This window comes from Erythrolamprus reginae, chromosome 6 (genome assembly GCF_031021105.1).
Source record: "Erythrolamprus reginae isolate rEryReg1 chromosome 6, rEryReg1.hap1, whole genome shotgun sequence".
Classification (NCBI taxonomy): Eukaryota; Metazoa; Chordata; class Lepidosauria; order Squamata; family Dipsadidae; genus Erythrolamprus; species Erythrolamprus reginae.
In genome coordinates, this window is record NC_091955.1 from 51,461,152 (window position 1) to 51,480,060 (window position 18,909).

The following is an 18,909-nucleotide window of genomic DNA, read 5'->3' on the forward strand; positions in this document are numbered from 1 at the left end:
TCAAAGGAATCTGATGTAAAGCCATCAAAAACTACCATGCCCTTCATTTCCTCATGAAAGAACTTGATGATGTTGAGGAGCTGGAGCGGACAGCCGATCTTGGGGAGGATTTTATAAAGTCCGTCCCTACTAACCAGGTCAAAATTCATGCAGGTAAAGACTTTTGTAAGATCTATAAATGCTACAAAAAGTGGCTGTCTTTGTTCCCTTCATTTCTCATTCTGACTATTTCAGAAGATCTCAATAAACACAATGAGTTTTAAACAAATTACAAAAGTTGATAAAATACTTTTTTTCTGCATCTGCATAATTAGTCTGTTTCTTTCCCCTTACTGACAGCCTAATTTATATGCTATATCAATTTAGCTATTCCAGGCATTAGAGTAAGTGAGTTGTACAGTGGAACCCCGACATACGAGCAGCTCTACTTACGAGCTACTCGAGATACGAGCTGGGAGAGTAGAGAAATTTTTGTTCGACTCACGAGCTTCCATTCGGGATACGAGCTGAGAAGAGCCGGCCTGGCTTGCTTTGCTTCCGAGCTGATGCAGAGCCGAATAAAGCGTCACGCCCCTCTGACGCTTTCGGCGGCTTCCGAAGCGATGCTGGGCTCTTTTGCCGCCAAAAGCGTCAGGGGGGCGTGACGCTTTATTCGGCTCTGCATCAGCTCGGAAGCAAAGCAAGCCAGGCCGGCTCTTCTCAGTATCCAGCTCTTGGTGAGTCCTTGGCTTCTGCTGGGGGTGCAGAAGCGGGCGGGGGGGGGGGGGCGGCAAAAAAAACGCCCGGACAAGCACTTGCTGTGAGGCGGGCGGGGGGAGGGGGCAAAAAAAACACCCGGACAAGCACTTGCTGTGAGAGGCGGGGGGGGGGCGGCAAAAAAAAACGCCCGGACAAGCACTTGCTGCGAGGCGGGCGGGGGGGAGGGGGCAAAAAAAACCGCCCGGACAAGCACTTGCTGCGAGGCGGGCGGGGGGGAGGGGGCAAAAAAAACCGCCCGGACAAGCACTTGCTGCGAGAGGCGGGCGGGGGGGGGGGGGGCAAAAAAAAACGCCCGGACAAGCACTTGCTGCGAGGCGGGCGGGGGGGGAGGGGGCAAAAAAAACGCCCGGACAAGCACTTGCTGCGAGAGGCGGGCGGGGGGGGGGGCGGCAAAAAAACCGGGGCACTTTCGCTGCGAGTGGCGGGAAAAAATAAGCAAGAAAAAATAAGCGGCTTTTCCGCTGCCTCCTAAAGCGGGGAAGTTCGCCAGGAGGCAGCAGAAAAGCCGCGCGTGTCTTTTAAAACATCGGAGCCGGCATGGGGAGGCTCTCAATCAACCCCCGAGTCCGGGTTCGGGGCTCGGGGGCTGATTAAAAGCCTCCCCATGCCGGCTCCGATGTTTTAAAACACACGCGCGGCTTTTCCGCTGCCTCCTAAAGCGGGGAAGTTCGCCAGGAGGCAGCAGAAAAGCCGCGCGTGTCTTTTAAAACATCGGAGCCGGCATGGGGAGGCTCTCAATCAACCCCCGAGTCCGGGTTCGGGGCTCGGAGGCTGATTAAAAGCCTCCCCATGCCGGCTCCGATGTTTTAAAACACACGCGCGGCTTTTCCGCTGCCTCCTAAAGCGGGGAAGTTCGCCAGGAGGCAGCAGAAAAGCCGCGCGTGTCTTTTAAAACATCGGAGCCGACATGGGGAGGCTCTCAATCAACCCCCGGGTTCGGGGCTCGGAGGCTGATTAAAAGCCTCCCCATGCCGGCTCCGATGTTTTAAAACACACGCGCGGCTTTTCCGCTGCCTCCTAAAGCGGGGAAGTTCGCCAGGAGGCAGCAGAAAAGCCGCGCGTGTCTTTTAAAACATCGGAGCCGGCATGGGGAGGCTCTCAATCAACCCCCGAGTCCGGGTTCGGGGCTCGGAGGCTGATTAAAAGCCTCCCCATGCCGGCTCCGATGTTTTAAAACACACGCGCGGCTTTTCTGCTGCCTCCTGGCGAACTTCCCCGCTTTAGGAGGCAGCGGAAAAGCCGCGCGTGTGTTTTAAAACATCGGAGACGGCATGGGGAGGCTCTCAATCAACCCCGGAGTCCGGGTTGGGGGCTCGGGGGCTGATTAAAAGCCTCCCCATGCCGGCTCCGATATTTTAAAACACATGCAGGGCTTCTTTGCTGACTCCTGGCGAACTTCCCCGCTTCAGCCGACGTCTTTTCCCCTCAGCCCTCGGGCTTGCACGCATTAATCGCTTTTACATTGTTTCCTATGGGAAACAATGTTTCGACATACGAGCTGTTCGACGTGCGAGCCTCCTTCCGGAACCAATTAAACTCGTAAGTCGGGGTTCCACTGTAGTTTAGAAAAGCTTACACCTTTTCATATAATTTATTAATTTGAAAAGATAGCACTAGACTCCTTCTGATTTATACTTTAAAATACTTATACATTAAAATCTAGAAAGCTGATTAGTTGCTAAACCTGAACTAAAATACAGAAAGGGCAATAACAAAATGATTTCATATAATTGCTTTTCCTCCACAAGCATTAGGGCAGTAGATACATTGCGCCCTGAAACATATTAGTAACAAATATCTTGGGAGAGGTGGAAGAGATACCATAATATTTCTGAAAGGCACTAGTATCAAGAATCATACAAAAATACATAGAAAGACACCTGAAGCCCTCTCTTCACTGAGTGTTTATGTTTTATATTGACTTTACTATTCATGCAGGTAAAGACCTTAACCCATAAATTATAGACATAACAATCTGGTCTGCATTTTCATAGACTGGTTGTCACTCAAACATGTACTGCTTTGGTTAAAAATCACTACCAAGAGTAACTTAATTAACAATAACTTGACTATGTTGCAAATTTTGGAGGAAAATAGTTACCTTGTCTTTGTTATCCAATGAAGATGACAATCTAGGGCTTGAAGCTGAACGTATAACACCTGTTGAATCTTTTTCTTTCTGAGTTTCTTTGCTAGCTGTAATTTCTGCCAGAGCCCCATAGCTGCCAGTCTTCCGAAGTCCCAATCTCCAAGAAGCAGGAGACTCATCTTTCCGTTCTTCTTCTTTGGGAGAAATCTTAGTTGAAGTAGGAAACTGCAAAACAGAGTTGCTTTTTTATAAGCTTTTTCCAAGCATCCACCGGGCAGTCAAATGTTAAAGAAAGGACATACACAGACCAGAAAACAAGAAATTCTAGAATCTCAACAATAATAACAGGTTTTCTACTCTCTTCACTGACAAGTATACATAAATCAGAGAAATAGCATCATTCTGCTTAATTACATTGCAATCATTTTTAATACAAAGAATACAGTGATCCCCCGTTTATTGCGTCCCCAACCATTGCGAACAGGGTACTTCGCTATTTTTCAACCCGGAAGTCAAAAATACCATCTACGCATGCGTGCCGGGCACGCATGCGTAGATGGCAGCGGCTTCCCTGGGTCTTCCCCCTCTTGCTGGCGTCAGCGAGGAGTTTCCCCACCGCCCACGCAAACTCCTCGCTGCCGCCCGCCCTTCGCCCGCCCACGCCGTTCATTCTCGCCGCTTTTGAGCTGAGTCCGGGGGCGAATTCGCTTCCGGACTCAGCTCAAAACCGCCGATAGCAAGCGGCAAGGAACGGCTTGTCTCGGCGCTTTCGAGCTGAGTCCGGTCAGCTCGAAAGCGCCGAGACAAGCCGTTCCTTGCCGCTTGCTATCGGCGGTTTTGAGCTGAGTCCGGAAGCGAATTCGCTCCCGGACTCAGCTCGAAAGCGCCGAGAGCCAGCGCCCCCCGGACCCCCAACCCGGGTTTGGGGGGCTGCTAGGAAGCCCTCCATGCCGGCGGCAAACAGCCGCCCCGCCCCCAATCTTCGGCTCCTCGCTAGCGCTGTGGGAGTAAAAACGCCATCTGCACATGCGCAGATGGTGTTTTTACTTCCGCAGCGCTACTTCGCGAAAACCCGCTCGTTGCGGGGGGTCCTGGAACGGAACCCTCGCAACGAGCGGGGGTCTACTGTATTGGCTAAAATATAAGTTTTTTTGTTACAGAATGAAGGTATGATACACAATCGCACAATGCACTCTAAGAGAACAGAAATTCAGGCAAGCAACTCTATGTTTTGCTTTATGGATGTTGTAAAGGTTAGAACTCTACCTTGTTTAAACCACATTCATACAAATGGATGCTATATCTAAGGAATATAGCAATAAATATTTGCATTCTTCTGCTTATCTTGCTAAAACCTTAAAGATGCAAAAATAAACATTACAGACGAGTACATCAGTGAGACATAAACAGCAACTATGTGAAGCCTGATTAAAAATTATAGATTATTTGGGAAATAATTCTAGCAAGCTTCCTTTAAAAAAATCTATTTAAAATGTTCTGCTACTCAGAATATTATCCTCCCACCAAAGGAATACTTTCCAAATAAAGCAACAGTGAAAAATACATTATCTTTAAGACTATTGCTTAATTCATAACTAGAGGTGCTATGCTATCTGTGAATTCTGGCAGCTGCAGTTACATTTGTAGGGTGCCAAATAGGGCAAAGGTAACTTTTATCATCAGACTGAAACACCTATGAAAAATTGTATGCATAAAATGTTGCTTTTTGAATAGGTATGTACTATTAAATGAATAAAAGCATATTTTACCTTTTTAAGAGGGGATGTAGGCGTCACTTGACCAGTAGGAACAGATGGTGTTGTTACAATTGAAGAAGCTTGCACATTGGTAGTACTTGAATTATTGGCGATAGATTTGTTCTTTTCTATAAAAAAAATCATTCAGAATTTATATAATATAAACGTACTGTCTGTAGCTATCCCATTCTCTCAAAAGGCATTAGGTCCAACCCAAAAACTAAAGAGCTAATTTTGTTAGGAAATATTTTTAATTATTGTAACTACTCGCAAAATTGTCACCAAACAATACTTATGATGAATCCTCATAATTCTGGCTATCCCTCCCATCACAAAATCGTAATCTGGTGCTTGATGCCCATATCATAATTATGATGTTGCACAAGCCATGGTCACATGATCATTATTCCTGATGTTCTTTGCCGGCTTCCCTCAAAAACTAGAGAAGCCAACAGGAATCTAGAAGTTGTGGTAGTGCTTCATCTTCAGTCTTACCTTCATCCTCCTTGTATAGTTTCTTGTAAAACTCATGAATTATATCCCCCCCCCTTCATTTTGGTGCATTATATTTCCCTTTTCATTGTGTAATTTGCTAATCCACCTTCTCTCTCTTTTTTCAATCTGTAGGCTAACCTTCACTCAGGCTTATTCGCGTTTTCAAAGAATGTTTACTACATTTTATTTGCTGCGCTGTCTTCCTTCTCAATGATGTTCAACTTATATTTGATTAAGTCCATTTGTCGTTTCAACTCATGTCTTTGGGGTTCCTTTTGTAATTCTTCCTCTAGTCTGTCAAATTCCTCCTTTAGACTTTTCTGCCACTGTTTCTTTTTTATATATTATTTTGCCATATAGGCGATTGCAATACCTCTCAGGTAAACCTTTGTCATGTCCCACAGATTTTGACTATTTGTGTCTTCTTTCTTATTTCCCTGGGAGAGCAAACACATTTGTTCTTCAATTTTCAATTTAAATTCTTTATTTTAAAATTGATCTTTTTAAGGTAGACCCCCTTCTTTTCTTTTGTCTCTTCCCTCTGATTTGCACTCGATTGTTGTCTGCCCAGAGGTTCTTATCAATTATAACTTCTTCCACGTCTGCATTTAATTCTACTGACATCCAGACCATGTCAATTCTAGACCACAAATGGTGTCGACGTCAAGTTTCTCTCTCTCCAACTATTCTGAATGTTCAATTCCTCTGCCATTTAAAAAAAACGATTAGGTAAAGTTCTTCTAATTCCTTTTCTTATTTTTTCACTTTTGTAATCTAAATTTATATCCACTATTGCATTGAAGTCCCCCAAGATGCAAATACTATCATTTCTCTCTCTCCAATAACATTATGTAACTTCTTGTAGAATTGTTTTTCCCCTTGCCCGGGGCATAACTTCCCACAAGGACAATCTGGTTTTGGTTTGATGTTACTTCTAATACAGTAATACCTCATGATACGAACTTAATTGGTGCAAGGAGGAGGTTCGTAAGACGAAAGGTTCGTAAGACGAAACATTGTTTCCCATAGGAAACAATGTAAAGTCAATTAATCCGTGCAACCAAAAAACCCCCCGCAAAAAAACGGCTTTCGGCGACTGCTGGGAAGCCGCGCGGCTGTTTTAAAAGGTGACAGCCGGCCTGGGGGGCTTCCCAGCACCCCCCCGAACGGTTCGGGGGGGTGCTGGGAAGCCCCCCAGGCCGGCTGCGACCTTTTAAAACAGCCACGCGGCTTCCCAGCTGTCTCCCGAAGCCGAACGCGGAAGTTCGGCTTTGGCGTTCGGCTTCGGGAGACAGCTGGGAAGCCGCGCGGCTGTTTTAAAAGGTCGCAGCCGGGCTGGGGGGCTTCCCAGCAACCTCCCGAACCAAATCCGGGGTTCAGAAAAATTTTGCCTCTTCTTACGAACTTTGTTCGAGTTACGAACTGGCGTTCGGGAGGCTTCTGGGAAGCCCCGCCGCCTGGCTGTCACCTTTTAAAACAGCCGCGCGGCTTCCCAGCAGTCTCCGAACGCCGGTTCGTAACTCGAAAAAAGTTCGTAAGAAGAGGCAAAATTTTTCTGAACCCCGGGTTCGTATCACAAGTTGTTCGTAAGACGAGGGGTTCGTATCTTGAGGTACCACTGTATTAATATCCTTCCTTCATCGTCTTTATACATTTGTCTTACCAGAATTTCCTCCTTGTCATAAGTCACAGACTACATGTAGTGGCTACTTTAAAGCACAAAACAAGATTCAATCTTTCTTGTAAATTGGGGAAAGGGAGGGGATGGGAAGATTATGAGAGAGAATTCTTCCCCCATTTGTATTCTCGTAGCAGAAAACTATATTTTTTAATTAAAACTGATCAAATTATTATATCATTCCTGGTATTAATTAACAGTAGGATTCAACAAGAAAATAGTGTTGTTTTAATTAATGTATTCATATGGAGGGATATTTATAATAAACATTTCAGATAATAATACAAATATGATAAAACACTTAAAACAAGATGAAACTAAAACTAAGAATAGTGCAAAAAGTCTAAAACACAAGAATAGCTCCTCAATGGCTAGATACATAGGGTAATGGTAATGAATAGGATTATTTTCTTCTAGTCAAAATTTATAGGGGACACAGCCTTAATAAAGAAAATGATACAGAATTTCAGGACATTTTTAAATTTTTGGAGCTTATTAGAATCTTAATGTACAATTTTAATGCTTCTTTTTTAATAATCCAGATACCATCAAATATAATCCAGATACCATCAAATATCAGTAATAGAATTCACAAGTTTTCATGATCTCAAAAACATGACTGGGAAACAGTTTATGTTCCACAGGTCATGGCTGTGAATCTCTGATGTAAAAGTCAGGCAAAGTGGAATATGGCTCTCAATTCTAAATGCAAAAGTTGAGAAGGCACTCCTTCATGTTTTACAACTTTTGCAAAGGCACGCAGAAAAATGATGACATGGGATATAATTATATACAATATGTCAATATATAACAGTAAATATATTTTAATATCTAATATTCCCAGTGCTTTTCATTAAAAAATGAAATACTGATGTATGGAGTTGAACCCTGCCTATATTTATTTTATGTACGCTGAGAGCATATGCACCAAGACAAATTCCTTGTGTGTCCAATCACACTTGGCCAATAAAAAATTCTATTCTAAAAAAATTCTTATTCTATTCTATATACATATTATGCAAAACAGGTATTATAGTAGGCCTCTAATCCATCTAGAATCTACCTTACTTAATCAGGAGAAAAATGAAAGTACAAATTTGGAACATAGAGATTCAACTTAGGGAAAAGTTAACTTCTTTAGCCTGCCAAATAAAGTATGATGAAAGTCCTGTTGATATTTTAAAATCTCCAAGTTTACATAAATTAATTCTTGTGTCACAGTCATATTTTCCTGGCACAAGACTGCATCGTAGGAACAAAGAAAACGCAGCAATGAAAGTCATGTGACTCAAGAAATGGTGAAGTGATGGGTCTGAACCTTAAGTCATTCTTGGAGGACATATATTGTATACTGCAGCAAGATTTTCCATATTTCATTATTATAATTAAGTGAACTAAATTATATATTTTTGGTTTGTTATGTTAAAATTAATCATATTGTGCTATATAGGAAAACCAAAAAGTCTATAGGAAAGGGGAAAAAAGAAAGAAAGAAGGAAATGAATTTTGTAGTTTACAAGATTGAAATTGTTTTGCACAACCTTAGCAAGAAATGTTTCAAAAGCCAATTTATGCATTACTTTTAAAAATAATTTTCTAGTTATAGATTAATTACGAGACTGCTAGAAATAATTTTCTAAGCTCTTCCAGTATATTCAACCTCTGACCCCCTACTAACACCGACTGCGACCAACCAGAGACGTAGGAGGAGAACCACTGAAGAACATTGCCTCCCCACTCCCAACCCCTCCAGCCGGCGCAGAAGGATACCATGGTCGATGGTATCAAAAGCCGCTGAGAGGTCAAGAAGCACCAGGACAGAGGATAAACCCCTGTCCCAGGCTTCTTCCAAGGACCGTTGGAGTTGGAGTGCCACTACCTTCTCAACAAGATTGGAGACTAGCCGATAGTTGTTAAGAATGGCTGAGTCCAGGGAAGGCTTCTTAAGGAAGGGACGCACAAGTGCCTCCTTGTAGGGATCCGGAAAGGACACCCCCCCCCCAAAGAAGTGTTGACAATCTCCTGGACCCAGCTCCGTGTCACCTCCCTGCTGGTGGAGACCAGCCAGGAGGGACACGGATCCAGTAAGCAGGTGGCAGAACTCACAGCTCCAATGGCCTTGTCCACTTCATCAGGTGTCACCAGATCAAACTCTTCCCAGACAGGTGAACAAGTATGGGCCCCAGTCACCTCGACTGATTCGTTGTCAGTCGACTCTGTTATCCAATTGGAGTCGAGGTCCGCCCAGATCCGTGTGATTTTATCAGCGAAAAATGTGTTAAAATCCTCAGCCCTACTCTGTAAGGGCTCCCCAACTCCCCCCTGGTTAAGAAGGGAGTGGGTCACCCTAAACAGAGCGGCCGGGCGGGATTCCGCTGATGCAATCAAGGCGGCATGATACGTGCATCTTGCCGTCTTGAGCGCCACTTTGTAAGTCTTAAGTGTTGTAAGTGTTCGATCGGATTCAAAATTACTCTTCTTCCATCGCTTCTCTAGACGTCTCTTCTGGCATTTCAACTCCCGGAGCTCCTCGTTGAACCATGAAGCTCTACGGGGTCTAGTGCCGCGGAGAGGTCGCAACGGCGCAATCCGGTCAAGAGCCTCCGCTGCAGCCTTGTTCCAGGCCTCAGCAAGAGACCGCCGAACTGTGGATGAGTGACTCTGGGATAACCCCAAGTGCCCTCTGAAAGCCCTCTGGGTCCATCAGGCGTCTGGGGCGGAACTGCCTAATCGGTTCCACCTCCCTGCGGGGAAGGATTGGAGCCAGGAAGTCAAGTCGCAGTAGAAAATGGTTTGACCATGACAAAGGCAACACTTCTAAGTCCCTTAATGTCAGACCATTACTCAATTGCTCAGAGAGGAATACCATGTTGGATGCATGCCCCCCCCCCCTCATGAGTTGGACCCTGTACTACTTGAGTCAGGTCCATGGCTGTCCTGGTGGCCATGAACTCCTGTGCTAATCCAGAGGTTTCACCGAGTGACGGCAGGTTAAAATACCCAAAGACAATGAGTCTGGGGAATCCTACCGCTAGCCTGGCTACCTCCTCGAGTAGCACAGGCAGGGCTGTTGACACACAGCTGGGAGGCAGGTACGTGAGCAACAAGCCCACCTGAACCCCTAAGTCCAACTTCACTAGGAGGGACTCACAACCCGCAATCTCTGGAGCAATGAGTCTACCCAGGCAAAGGCTCTCCCTGGCTATAATAGCCACTCCTCCCCCCCTTCCCTGAGGTCGAGGCTGATGCCATATCTGAAACCCGGCTGGGCAAATTTCAGAAAGAGGAACTCCTCCCTCTGGGCCCAGCCAGATTTCAATCACACATGCCAGGTTGGCCTCCTCATCCAGGATCAAATCCCGGATTGGGAGAGCTTTATTTACCATCAACCTGGCATTGAGTAGCAGCAGCCTGAGCCCAGGGCCAGAGTTACACTCATCACCAGTGCCCTGGGTTGAGCTCACAGAGCCGGAACGAGGGATCGGTATTAAGCAGTGATCTCTCGTTCCCCTGGGCCTTCTAAACCATACCCATATTTCTCCGCAGATTGCATTGGCTGCCGACTGGTTTCTGGAACCGATTCAAAGTGTTGGTTATGACCAATAAAGCCCTACATGGCATTGGACCAGATTACTTCCATGACCACCTTCTGCCGCATGAGTCCCAGCGACTGGTTAGATCACACAGAGCCGGCCTTCTCCAGATCCTGTCAACTAGACAATGTTGTTTGGCAGAACCTAGGGGAAGAGCCTTCTCTTGGGGGGGGGGGGGCTCTGGAATCAGCTCCACCCAGAGATTCACACTGCCCCCACCCTCCTTGTCTTCCATAAATGTTTAAAGACCTGGCCGATGAGTCTAGTATTCTGTGGGAATGAATGATTTTAAATGTTATTAGAGTTATTAAAGTTTTTTAGCTATATTAATTGGATTTTTTTAGATATGCATATTGTATATTGTTTGATATGTTGTGAGCTGCCCCGAGTCCTCAGAGAGGGGCAGCATACAAATCCAATAAATAAATAAATAACATGCCACCTTGCTTCTCAGTTATCTAATTACCTATTTGTCAAGCTAATTGAGCTGTCCAAAAATTACGTATAGATGTTTTAAGAACATATAAAAACATGGTAAGAGATAAAAATTGATCCAATGCAGTATGAGCTTTGTCTAAAAAAAATTAAATACTTAATGCATTCCATCTGTCCCCTCTGCATTAACTCATATTATTTTTAAGGCAGAATCAAACATAAAACAAAGAAGAAACAAAAGTTAAACAATAAATTAAAATAAGGTGAAAATAAATGAAAAGCTAACCAAAATATTTTTCCACATTACCTGTTTCTGCTTCAGATTCTGAATCTTCTTCCTCATCTTCTTCACTAGAGCAACTGGATTCATCTTTTTTTCCTTCTTCCTCCTCATCACCCTTTTCTTGTTCTAAAGACTCAATGTTTGATGGATTCTTGTCTTGCTCAATGATCAAAGTATCTTTACTGGAATATTGATATTATAAATATTTATTTATTACATTTAGGAGAAAAAAGTGGACTGTTTGTTATACATCATATTCTAGTAGTCCAAATTTATGTAATCTTAATCCTTCTTTGCCCCTCTCCCTAGGCTAGTTTCAGTTTAGTTACTTACTTTTTAAATGATTTTTGAGACTGATTATTGTCCATGTTGGCTGTTGATTCAATTAAAGGTGATTTTTTCTCCTTTTTCTCACTATGAAGCTTAAGAAAAGTTAAAATAAATTAGATTTCGAATTATTATATATAAAATTTACTAAGAAAGTTGCAGTATTAATAATTCAAAAAGTAAAATCCTTTAATCTTTCAAAACTAATTTTCAGAATTAAAAGCAACCCTGACCTGGAGCAAGCAAACTGTCCTAAAACCATCCCCATCTCTAATATCTGAAGATCATATAAAATTTCCATTAATACAAAGGCAGAATAAAAATAAATAAAAAGTAACATAATGCTAGTTCACAACCAATACATTATTTTATTAGGATCTGTTTTCAGAAAGGATCCAGAAGTATTAAGAAAGTTAAGTTTCTGTGTTTGGTAGCAGTAGTAATATAAGTATCTCTGGAATTTCAAAATAGATAAGAACTGGCAGTTATCAGCAAATGGAGTATTGGGAGTTAATACCAAATTGCCTGAGCAGAAATGGATTCCCATCAGATTACATGGAGAAGGCACTTACTCTTGCTCACTCATGACAACTTATAATATGAGGCCACAAGCTCTAGTTGGCAGCTAAATAAAGCTTTGGAAATAAGATGGACTAATTCTACTATATCTAAACTTTTTCCCAACATCTTATAAAGCTAAAGGACCAAGCAGTGTTTCTCATTGGGGAACAAGGAATAAATACAAAACTTCCCATGCTGTTTAAAGTAGGAAGTAAATGTGGCCTCAGAAAGAACAATGCAGAAACCCAGACTTTTTTTTAGTAGTGTGCCCAAAAAAGCACAAAACATTAGCAAGACTTAAGCTTAGTACATGCAAAACACTGGGTATTAAATACAGTGGTACCTCAAGATACGAACCCCTCGTCTTACGAACAATTCGTGATACGAACCCGGGGTTCAGAAAAAATTTGCCTCTTCTTACGAACTTTTTTCAAGTTACGAACGCCAAACCCGAACTTCCGGGTTCGGCATTGGGAGGCTCCTGGGAAGCCCCCGGGCTGTTTTAAAAGGTGACCGCCGGGCTGGGGGGCTTCCCAGCAACCTCCCGAATCCCGAACTTTTGCCGAACTTCCAGGTTCGGGGTTCGGGGGGGTGCTGGGAAGCCCCCCAGCCCGGCGGTCACCTTTTAAAACAGCCGGGCGGCTTCTCAGGAGCCTCCCAACGCCGAACGCGGAAGTTCGGGTTTGGCGTTTGGCTTCCGGAGGCTCCTGGGAAGCCCCCCGGCTGTTTTAAAAGGTCACAGCCAGGCTGGGGCGCTTGCCAGCAGCCCCGACTCCCTGCCGCTCGCCCCATGGCCGGCAGAAGATCGCTCTTGCCCGGCTTCCCGCGCGAGGCATCAGGTCAGCATTCTGTGGGGCGGGCGGCGGGGAAGCCGGCGGCTGTGGCAGCTGCTGCAGGAGGCTTTCCCCCTCCTCGTCCGCCGCCCCGCCCGCCCAGAATGCTGACCTGATGCCTCGCGGGGAAGCCGGGCAAGAGCGATCTTCTGCCGGCCATGGGCGAGCTACAATAAGCTTCCACGCCCTCGGCCCGTGCCTGGCGGGAGGTGAAGAGTGCTTTGCCCAGTGCAAAGTTGACAGCAAGCAGCTCCGCAGTCCCCAAAGGAGGCTTAACCCCGCCCCTCTGTCCCACCCCTCGCCCGTATCCGGCATAACTTCCTCCTGCCTATCCCCGCTCTTCTGCCGGCCACGGGCGAGGGGTGGGACAGAGGGGTGGGGTTAAGCCTCCTTTCGGGACTGCGGAGCTGCTTGCTGTCAACTTTGCACTGGGCAAAGCACTCTTCAGCTCCCGCCAGGCACGGGCGAAAGGCGAGGAAGCCTATTGTAGCAGCTGCCACAGCGGAGACATTTGGGGTTTTGGCTGGGGGGGGGAGGGGAAGGCAGGAGGTCCGGCCCTTCATTTGCCCTCCCAGCAAAAGACAAAGCCGCACAGCTCCGCATCGCCGAAGGAGGCTTAACCCCACCCCTCTGTCCCACCCCTCGGCCGTGGCCGGCAGAAGAGCGGGGATAGGCAGGAGGAAGTTATGCCGGATACGGCCGAGGGGTGGGACAGAGTGGTGGGGTTAAGCCTCCTTCGGCGATGCGGAGCTGCGCGGCTTTGCCTTTTGCTGGGAGGGCAAATGAAGGGCCGGACCTCCTGCCTTCCCCTCCCTCCCCAGCCAAAACCCCAAATGTCTCCGCTGTGGCAGCTGCTACAATAGGCTTCCTCGCCTTTCGCCTGTTTCAGCTTTCCATCCATCCACGTCACTTCGCCGCTAAATCGTATGGCAGCAAACAATCTTTGGGGTTTTCGCTGGGGGGAGAAGTAGGACCTTCCTAACTTCCTCCCCCCCCCCCCAGCGAAAACCCCAAAGATTGTTTGCTGCCACACGATTTAGCGGCGAAGTGACGTGAAGGGATGGAAAGCTGAAACCGGGCTGTTTCAGCTTTCCATCCATCCACGTCACTTTGCTGCTAAATCGTATGGCAGCAAACAATCTTTGGGGTTTTCGCTGGGGGGAGAAGTAGGACCTTCCTAACTTCCTCCCCCCCCCAGCGAAAACCCCAAAGATTGTTTGCTGCCACACGATTTAGCGGCGAAGTGACGTGAAGGGATGGAAAGCTGAAACCGGGCTGTTTCAGCTTTCCATCCATCCACGTCACTTTGCTGCTAAATCGTATGGCAGCAAACAATCTTTGGGGTTTTCGCTGGGGGGAGAAGTAGGACCTTCCTAACTTCCTCCCCCCCCCCAGCGAAAACCCCAAAGATTGTTTGCTGCCACACGATTTAGCGGCGAAGTGACGTGAAGGGATGGAAAGCTGAAACCGGGCTGTTTCAGCTTTCCATCCATCCACGTCACTTTGCTGCTAAATCGTATGGCAGCAAACAATCTTTGGGGTTTTCGCTGGGGGGAGAAGTAGGACCTTCCTAACTTCCTCCCCCCCCCCCAGCGAAAACCCCAAAGATTGTTTGCTGCCACACGATTTAGCGGCGAAGTGACGTGAAGGGATGGAAAGCTGAAACCGGGCTGTTTCAGCTTTCCATCCATCCACGTCACTTTGCTGCTAAATCGTATGGCAGCAAACAATCTTTGGGGTTTTCGCTGGGGGGAGAGGTAGGACCTTCCTAACTTCCTCCCCCCCCAGCGAAAACCCCAAAGATTGTTTGCTGCCATACGATTTAGCAGCAAAGTGACGTGGATGGATGGAAAGCTGAAACAGCCCGGTTTCAGCTTTCCATCCCTTCACGTCACTTCGCCGCTAAATCGTGTGGCAGCAAACAATCTTTGGGGTTTTCGCTGGGGGAGGAGGAAGTTAGGAAGGTCCTACTGTCTCCTCCCCCAGCCAAAAACACAAAGCCAGGCAGCCTCCAGCCGCCAAAGGAGCCTCCTGATTCTCCCCGCGGAAGGCTCCATTCTGTTCCCTGCCAGCCCGATTGAGGGGCCGGCGGGAGGAAAGCGAATGCCTCTCTTCGTTGCACTGCCTGGCTGGCAGCGGAAGATGTAACCGAGCTCACGGGGCTGGGCTCGGCTCCCCCTCTTACCAGCCCAGCAGGCAGCCGCCATGGAAGGCTCCGTTCCCTGTCGGCCACGGAGACCGGCCCCGTGGGCTCGTTTACATCTTCCGCTGCCAGCCAGGCAGCGCAACGAAGAGAGGCATTCGCTTTCCTCCCGCCGGCCCCTCAATCGGGCCGGTAGGGAACAGAATGGAACCAGCCCAGAAGCAATAGACGCAGGATCGGGCCGGCAGCAGGCGCAGGGCGAGGCAGCAGGTCTGCATCCTGGGCAGGCGGGCGGGCGGCGGGCGAGGAGGCGCGGCCGAGCGGCGACAGCGGCGGTTCTCCTCACTTCGGAGAGCTTCCTGGGCATGAAAACGCGCGAATCCAACAAGAACGAAAGCCAGGAAGCTCTCCCTGGCGGAGACCGCCGACCCCTCAATCGGGCCGCCGTGACGGGGACCACTGGCCTGCCTAGCGGGCTGGGAGGGAGGTGGAATACGGGAGGAGGAGGAAGAGGAGGAGGAGGGAGGAAGGAGAGAGAGAGAGAGGGAAGCCGCCCGGCTGTTTTTAAAGGTGACAGCCGGGCGGCAGCGTTTTTTTGCGGTTGTTTTTTTTTTGTTGCACGGATTAATTGACTTTACATTGTTTCCTATGGGAAACAATGTTTCGTCTTACGAACCTTTCGTGTTACGAACCTTTCCCTGGAACCAATTAAGTTCGTATCTTGAGGTTCCACTGTATTCTATTTGGACAGCTCTTAATTTGAATTCAATATGAACACAGATGTCCTTTTGTGTTAGTTATATATAGTGTAATAGAAAGCTTAATTTGGCTTTACATTTTGTTTTGGCATACTAAAAGAGCTTACCATGTTTTGTTTCTTTTGAAGTTCTTCTAAATAACCTAAAATGTCTTCATCTGCTACATCAAATGCTGTTTGACCCTATCAAAGAGAAAAAAACCCACAGATTGTCGTACAATTAAACTAATAACCATAAAGAATCATAAGAAGAGTCACAAGAATTTTCCAGCAGGAAATCTATTAAACCTGCTGGCTGTAGATACCAATGTCTCTTCAACTGCTTCTTGAAGTACCTGCCAAACTCCCTCCCACAGGTTGGGGAGGGGAACAGTGAAAATTAGCAATCATGTTAACTGAGGCTCTGATCACTAAATCTTACAAAAGATTTAGATCACACAAAATCACTAAATCTTACAAAAGATTTAGATCAATACATTCTAAAGACATTTAAAACAGAAGTTCAGCTTAAAGCTTTGTTCTAAAACAATGTTGGTTTTCCCATCTTCCCAAAGAAAAAATATATTGGCATAATCTGGGGATTCTCCTGTGATTCCTGCTTGAGGAGCAGGTGCCAGTTGGCCTCCTTAGGGTCCCGTCAACCAAACAATGTCGGCTGGCGGGACCTAGGGGAAGAACCTTCTCTACAGGAGCCCTGACCCTCTGAAATCAGCTCCCCCCAGAGATTTGCACTTCCCCAACCCTCCTTTTCTTCCAAAAGAGCTTAAAAACTCATCTTTGCTACCAGGCTTGGGACTTTTAGATCTTCCCCCTGACCATTGAATGCTTAAATATGATTGTTGAATGATTGGCCGATAAGTTTTTCTTTTAATTGTTTTTAAACACAGCATTAATTGGATTTATATTATCGTTCTGTTTTCTATATATGCTGTGAGCCACCCCGAGTCCTCAGAGAGGGGCAGCATACAAATCCAATTAAATAAATAAATAAATAAATAAATAAATAAATATTATTATTATTATTATTATTAATCCAATTCTGTTCTTGTTGTTATAAAATAATATTATAGAATGCCATTGCAGCATTGGAAGTTTTTCTAAGAGGCAAAATGAACAAGAATGCTTGTTGGAATGAAGAAATGAAAGAAAGCTGAATAATAAAATGAGGTGAAATACTTCCTGAAAAAATGATTTATATATAATTTTTGTTGGGACTATAGCAAAGTCACAAGTGAAAGCTTAAAGTGTGGTAAAGCAAATACCATAAAATATTTAAAAAACCTTCAAGTTGCCTTAAAACTTTTTAAAAAAATAATGCAGGTTCAGCTTATTGTAGTTCAGATATACAGTTCAAATATTAAGGACAGCATTAATCTTTAATCTCCTAAGGACTGCTTACAATCTTTTTGGTCTGCTGCCTTCTGTCAGAAGATACAGAACAATGAAAACTCGAACCATACGTTTTCTGAACAGTTTTTATCCCAGAGCTATAATTGCATGTAACAATGTACTAGGGGGTCACCATCAGTGGACTGCTGGACAATACTACTTGGTGTGCTGTGTGGATGTTAGATGGTTGAGGTGGAAAATTATGGCGGGTTGAGCATGTTGAGATTGGTCTTTGGCATTATACAAATTTTGTTGTATGGATATATTGTGTATAATAATAATAATAATAATAATAATAATAATAATTTATTAGATTTGTATGCCGCCCCTCTCCGAAGACTCGGGGCGGCTCACAACAGTAACAAAAACAGTATAACAATGGGACAAATCTAATAATAAAAAATATATTAAAACCCCAATAATTAAAAACCATACAGCACATACACACCAAACATGAAATATAAAAAGCCTGGGGGAGATGTCTTAGTTCCCCCATGCCTTGCGATATAGGTGGGTCTTGAGTAACTTGTGAAAGTTACATTGTATATACATACAATGACAATAAAGAATTTATTTATTTTATTAATTAAGAATATCTTAGTTAGTAAGAAACTGTGAATTAAGTCAAATGGAAATCTTACCACTTTATTAACAGTTTCCATGTTGCACAAGTTTTCAACTAATATTCGACATGCTTCTTCTTTTCCCCAATGAGCAGCTGCATGAAGTGGTGTCCATCCATCATAATCTTTAATATTTACATCATACCCAGCTTGTATTAACAGCCTATTAAGTTAGAACAGATAATGTGATTGAATTAGAAGAATTTAAGTGTTTCAAGAAACCTACAAGGAGAATATTTTCAGATCAATATACATTCATATTCAGAATTGTGTCAAAAGCTGCCCTCTCAGTCATTTAGTACCACCATCATCACTATTGTTTTCATCGTTACCATTAATATTTTCATCACAATTATCATATCCTACATTGTTATTATTATGAATACAAATAGGCCTCATTTAGTGACAGCATATTTATTAATTAATTTATGCATTTATTTAGTGTAACAATTGTAGGATTGTAGTTTGTATAAGCATAAGGTAAGTAGTAAATAATGATAAAAGAAGGCAATAGGACAATAGGACAGGGACAGTAGACACAATGGTGTGCTTATGCACGCCCCTTACAAACCTCTTAGAAAGGGGGGAGAGGTCAACTGTAGACAATCTGAGGTTAAAAGATTTTGGAGTTTGGGGAAGAAACCACAGAGCCAGGTAATTTTTCCAGGCGTTGATCACTCTATTGCTGAAGTTGTATTTTCTGCAATCTAGTTTGGAGCAGTTTAGGTTAAGTTTGAGTCTATTAAGTGCTTGTGTATTGTTGCAGTTGAAGGCGAAGTAGTCACTAATAAGAAGGACATTTTGGTATATGATTTTATGAACTACAGTTAGATCAGATCGGAGGCGACCTAGTTGTGAATTGTCTAATCGCAGTATTTCAAGTCTGATGGAGTAAGGTATTTTGTTGCGAGAGGGGGAGTGAAGGACTCTTTGGGCTGGTAACTTCATCTCTAAGTGAAGTAGTTGCTAAGTGGAAAATCACATGGCTATAACTGTGCTATATTTTTCTCCACTCCTCCCCACAATCACTGTAGTGCCAGAATAGCCAACTCAAAACTGACACAGCTAATCAGTTTGATAATTTTGGCTTTCGTGTGCTTCCTAATCACTCACTTCCTCACTGGTAGAATTAGCAAGAATGAATTATTGTTTATATTTACATTTAGTGAAGAGGAAGAGATTAAGAG

At 44.8% G+C, this 18,909-nt stretch overlaps 1 protein-coding gene across 2 annotated transcripts in view; it reads right to left on the reverse strand.

Annotated features, from left to right (window-relative positions):
• PPP1R12A (protein phosphatase 1 regulatory subunit 12A) overlaps positions 1–18,909 on the reverse strand; it is a 113,162-nt gene that overhangs the window by 35,268 nt on the left and 58,985 nt on the right. For both annotated transcript variants that reach the window (XM_070754645.1, XM_070754646.1), the window contains exons 5-10: positions 17,741–17,885; positions 15,819–15,893; positions 11,423–11,511; positions 11,114–11,271; positions 4,618–4,733; positions 2,861–3,073 (exon numbers count right to left, since the gene is read on the reverse strand). In XM_070754645.1, coding sequence (XP_070610746.1) covers positions 2,861–3,073; positions 4,618–4,733; positions 11,114–11,271; positions 11,423–11,511; positions 15,819–15,893; positions 17,741–17,885 — 796 coding nt within the window. The remainder of the gene's footprint in view (positions 1–2,860; positions 3,074–4,617; positions 4,734–11,113; positions 11,272–11,422; positions 11,512–15,818; positions 15,894–17,740; positions 17,886–18,909) is intronic.